The sequence below is a fragment of the Nicotiana sylvestris genome, chromosome 2, assembly GCF_000393655.2.
Source record: "Nicotiana sylvestris chromosome 2, ASM39365v2, whole genome shotgun sequence".
NCBI lineage: Eukaryota > Viridiplantae > Streptophyta > Magnoliopsida > Solanales > Solanaceae > Nicotiana > Nicotiana sylvestris.
In genome coordinates, this window is record NC_091058.1 from 9,180,596 (window position 1) to 9,186,147 (window position 5,552).

A 5,552-nucleotide genomic window follows, 5' to 3' on the forward strand; every position below is an offset into this window, starting at 1 on the left:
TATGGAGATGAAGAGTTCGGGTACAGACTGTGGGATCCTGTAAAGAAGAAGGTCATCAGAAGCAGAGATGTAGTCTTCCGAGAAAGTGAAGTTGGAACTGCTGCTGATATGTCAGAAAAGGCGAAGAATGGTATAATTCCTAACTTTGTTACTATTCCTTCTACTTCTAACAATCCCACAAGTGCAGAAAGTACGACCGACGAGGTTGCCGAGCAGGGGGAGCAACCTGGTGAGGTTATTGAGCAGGGGGAGCAACTTGATGAAGGTGTCGAGGAAGTGGAGCACCCCACTCAGGGAGAAGAACAACCTCAACCTCTGAGGAGATCAGAGAGGCCAAGGGTAGAGTCACGCAGGTACCCTTCCACAGAGTATGTCCTCATCAGTGATGAGGGGGAGCCAGAAAAGTCTTAAGGAGGTGTTGTCCCATCCAGAAAAGAACCAGTGGATGAAAGCTATGCAAGAAGAGATGGAATCTCTACAGAAAAATGGCACATACAAGCTGGTTGAACTTCCAAAGGGTAAAAGACCACTCAAATGCAAATGGGTCTTTAAACTCAAGAAAGATGGAAATGGCAAGCTGGTCAGATACAAAGCTCGATTGGTGGTTAAAGGCTTCGAACAAAAGAAAGGTATTGATTTTGACGAAATTTTCTCACCTGTTGTCAAAATGACTTCTATTCGAACAATTTTGAGCTTAGCAACTAGCCTAGATCTTGAAGTGGAGCAGTTGGATGTGAAAACTGCATTTCTTCATGGAGATTTGGAAGAGGAGATTTATATGGAGCAGCCAGAAGGATTTGAAGTAGCTGGAAAGAAACACATGGTGTGCAAATTGAATAAGAGTCTTTATGGATTGAAGCAGGCACCAAGGCAGTGGTACATGAAGTTTGACTCATTCATGAAAAGTCAAACATACCTAAAGACCTATTCTGATCCATGTGTATACTTCAAAAGATTTTCTGAGAATAACTTTATTATATTGTTGTTGTATGTGGATGACATGTTAATTGTAGGAAAAGACAAGGGGTTGATAGCAAAGTTGAAAGGAGATCTGTCCAAGTCATTTGATATGAAGGACTTGGGCCCAGCACAACAAATTCTAGGGATGAAGATAGTTCGAGAGAGAACAAGTAGAAAGTTGTGGCTATCTCAGGAGAAGTACATTGAACGTGTACTAGAACGCTTCAACATGAAGAATGCTAAGCCAGTCAGCACACCTCTTGCTGGTCATCTAAAGTTGAGTAAGAAGATGTGTCCTACAACAGTGGAGGAGAAAGGAAACATGGCTAAAGTTCCTTATTCTTCAGCAGTCGGAAGCTTAATGTATGCAATGGTATGTACTAGACCTGATATTGCTCACGCAGTTGGTGTTGTCAGTAGGTTTCTTGAAAATCCTGGAAAGGAACATTGGGAAGCAGTCAAGTGGATACTCAGGTACCTGAGAGGTACCACGGGAGATTGTTTGTGCTTTGGAGGATCTGATCCAATCTTGAAGGGCTATACAGATGCTGATATGGCGGGTGACATTGACAACAGAAAATCCACTACTGGATATTTGTTTACATTTTCAGGGGGAGCTATATCATGGCAGTCTAAGTTGCAGAAGTGCGTTGCACTTTCAACAACTGAAGCAGAGTACATTGCCGCTACAGAAACTGGCAAGGAGATGGTATGGCTCAAACGATTCCTTCAAGAGCTTGGATTGCATCAGAAGGAGTATGTCGTCTATTGTGACAGTCAAAGTGCAATAGACCTTAGCAAGAACTCTATGTACCATGCAAGGACCAAACACATTGATGTGAGATATCATTGGATTCGAGAAATGGTAGATGATGAATCTCTAAAAGTCTTGAAGATTTCTACAAATGAGAATCCCGCAGATATGCTGACCAAGGTGGTACCAAGGAACAAGTTCGAGCTATGCAAAGAACTTGTCGGCATGCATTCAAACTAGAAGACAGTGCTACCTCCTCTGGATGAATGAGACTGGAGGGGGAGATTGATGATGTCCATCTCATTGAAGAAGTATTAGGCATGTGCCTAATAAGAGTTTTCTTTGGTTTGGTAGCCAACCTTGTTGACTTGGTTTGGTTGGTAGCCAACCTTGTTGAATTTCTTTGGTTTGGTAGCCAACTTTGTTGAATTGTGAAAAGTGTGTGTAAATTGTCAAATATGGTAGGCTTTAGAGAGTGAAACTTTGGCTATAAAAGGAGAGCTTCAACTCTCATTTCTACACACCAACAAAGAGAGAAAGAAAGAGTGAGGTTTCACAGACAAGGTATAAGAAAATAGTCTGTGAGGAAAATAGAGAGTGAGCGATATTGTAGTGAGGTGGGAATATCAAAAGAGGGTTATTTCTTTTGAGTGTTGTAGTGGTCTTTGGAGTATTTATCTCCGACCTACAAAGTGTAAAATTCCTTACTATAGTGATATCAGTTGCTCCTCTCGGGGTCGTGGTTTTTTCCCTTATTCAGAAGGGTTTTCCACGTAAAAATCTTGGGGTCATTATTACTCTTTTATTATTGTTAATTACCGTATCTCGGTGCTACATTATTATTCCGCTTTATTACCGTGAATATTATTTTGGTAAGGGGTTTATTCCCAACAAGATATTTATTTAGAGAACGGTGAAATTGGCATGCTCTTTCTTCGAATAACAGTTGATAAAAACTCTTCTTGTGAATTGCTGGTCAAAAAATGGATAAATTTTGCCATAGAAAACAAGGTTAAAGCGTTACATCTTGCTATAGAAGCGCTTACTTATGAGGAGCCTTTCCACCTTTTCTCTTTATCTGGTGTTACTTTTTTATCTGCTACATTAGTTGTTTTAAGTATCAAAGATTGTGAGATTAGTTCAGACTCTAATTTTATGGTTCCTAATCTAAGATCACTCTTTCTATATGATGTCTCGCCGGTGGGGTGATGATTTTGTATTCGCAGATTTCATAGCCGGGTTCCCTCGAATCGAGGAATTAGTCATAGAGCCTTATCCAGAATACTTGGGCACAATAGTAGTTCCAAATCCTACCTTAAAATTTTTGAAGGTGGAATACACTGCGTGTGAATCCAAATTACAAGTAAAGTCTAAAAAGCTGGAGTCTATTGTATTTTCATATTTAAGGCTTGAAGTGGATAAGTACGAATTCGAGATGGCTTCTCCTACTACGGTCAAGAATTTGACATTGGAAAGGGTTTATGCCCTAGAAAAGACATTGAGTCCTTTTATAAACAGATTCCCTCAACTTGAGAACCTTGTGATAGATGGTTGTCGCCGTGATGTTTTTTCTGGAGTTGATATGCTCCGCGAGCATTTTGAATTCCTTTTTGTTTCTCCAGCATCTGGCGAAGTTTGTGCTGAAGTTAGAAAAATTTGATAGAGTTGACGAGATAATATTACAGGCTCCTAACTTAAAATCCTTGGGAGTACTATGGTGGTCTTACTTCTTTTCGTGGAATTAAAGCTTGTAATGGGTTGGAATTTGTTAAATTCCATTTAAGACTCAAAATGCTTAATGCTCGCTGGTATATTTGGTTAAGAAATATTTTGGAGTCTTTTGCTCATTCCAAGCACTTGAGTTTGATTTGCGAGAATGAACAGGTAAACCCTTAATTTCGTCTTTTTTTGTTTGCAATGGATCCGGTAATGTACAACTTTTTTTACCCAACATGTTTACCCAAATCAGTAGATATATAGTTTTTTTTGGCAAATTATAGCATTTAATCATGGTTATTTGATATGCATTCTTTTCTCATTAAACTAATTAACGGACATGGGTTGCTCTAGATAGATTGAGTACGTATGTATTTTTACTATGTTGCGAACAATACTACATTTTTGTAAGTGTCTTTGGACATGACCATGGATACGATGACCATGGATAGGATGGTGTGGAGGTTGAGAATTAGGATAGAGGATTAGTAGTCGAGCTTTGTCTTTGTTTTGTTACAATAGCTTTAGTACACCATGTCTTTACGTGTTTTCGCCTTTCTGGACTTCTATTATTACTTGTTGTTTTCGCTTTGGTTTTAATTGTACTAACTAGTGCTAGTTGTGTGTTTTTCGCTTGATTTTACGATTGGTTTGCTTGTCATTGACCCTTTCCTTTATCTTCCCTGAGCCGAGGGTCTACTGAAAACAACATCTCTGCCTTTTTAAAGGTACGGGTAAATTCTGCGTACATATTACCCTCCTTAGACCCTACCGTTGATGGAATGCACTGGGTTGTTGTTGTTGTTGTTATCTTTATTAGTCAAATACAGAAAGTGCATGCAAATAAAAGCAGATGAAACGTTTGGTTCGAGATTGCGTACTAGCTTGCTCATCCTGCTTTTATTTTTGTTTCAACTATTTGGGTTTTTGACATATAAGCAGCGCTGATTTTTACTGTTATTTGTAACTATGTATGTGACTTGATCTCTGTAACTCAATTTGAGTTTCTACGACTATTCAACTGTTTGGTTATTGATTATGTTGAGTTGTTTTTTGATGGTGTTGTCAGGATATCATCTTTCCTGATGAGCTAACTGAGACATTACTTCCACCAATCCATGATATCAAGAATCTGGAATTGCAAATTTATTCATCTACTGCAACTTCTCAAAAAATTCTAGATGGCTTTATTTGGATTCTTCCAGGTTTGAGAACTTTGTCATTGACTTTCGGGTCCATTGCAAAAATCATTGAGGTACTCATAAACTTCATTTGTTTTTTTCACTTACTTTTTTTCCCATTTTTCTGGTTAATCTTAGTTTGCTCGTCATTTTTGGGCACATTGAATTAACCTTCAAAACTAACATTGCTGCACCACATGCAAAGATTTGTTAAAATACAATGACTGGGTTGGAATTACGTTTTGCTGCTCTTCTATTATTACTTACTCTCTATGTATTGTGCTTGACAAACTTCATGTGTTTATTATTGCAAAATACAGTTTCAGAGAGAGGATGATGTGGAGGTGATTTTAGCCAGAGTAAAAATTGGATCGCAAGCAAAAACTAACAAACGATGATTAGAGAGAATGTTTTTTTTATATTTTGAGAACTTTTTCGTGTTTTAAGCTCTGCTTTTGGAAGTAGAAGCACCAGGAAAATTTTGTTCTCCGTTTAAAGACATAGCTAAGCTGTAAGCCTTTGCTTGATCAATCACACTATGCAAAAATATGCAGTTGCCAGTTGTTAAATGTGCATGTTGGAACTGTTGAGTTGTATAGACTATACTATGATGCACTTGTAACTAGTTGAGGGGCTAAAGTGTAAATAGGAAATATGGAGTTAATTGGAGTCGGTTAGCGTGTAGTGATGTAGTCTATGAGTGGGACCACTCACGTGTAATACACTTACCGAAAATATAAGGCAGAATGGTTTTAATGACACTAATACTTGTGCCACTTTGTCATGTCGGTCCTCCTACTTCACTTTATTTTCATCCAGACATTTTAACTTGTTCAAACTCTATATTTTAAACTCCTCTCCTCTGACCATGTGTGTATCTCACTTGCTTGACGTGGATGATACATCATATTTCATGTTATTTTTTATATTTTTTTACTAAA

General features: G+C 38.3%; 1 protein-coding gene across 1 annotated transcript; it reads left to right on the forward strand.

Annotated features, from left to right (window-relative positions):
• Nucleotides 1-2,700: 2,700 nt before the first annotated feature.
• On the forward strand, nucleotides 2,701-5,305 carry LOC104220597 (uncharacterized). Its single transcript, XM_009771494.2, has 3 exons — nucleotides 2,701-3,598; nucleotides 4,500-4,685; nucleotides 4,932-5,305. Exons 1-3 carry the CDS (start codon nucleotides 3,506-3,508, stop codon nucleotides 5,007-5,009), a joined length of 357 nt encoding a protein of 118 aa, XP_009769796.1. The 5' UTR covers nucleotides 2,701-3,505; the 3' UTR covers nucleotides 5,010-5,305.
• The last annotated feature ends 247 nt before the right edge of the window (nucleotides 5,306-5,552 follow it).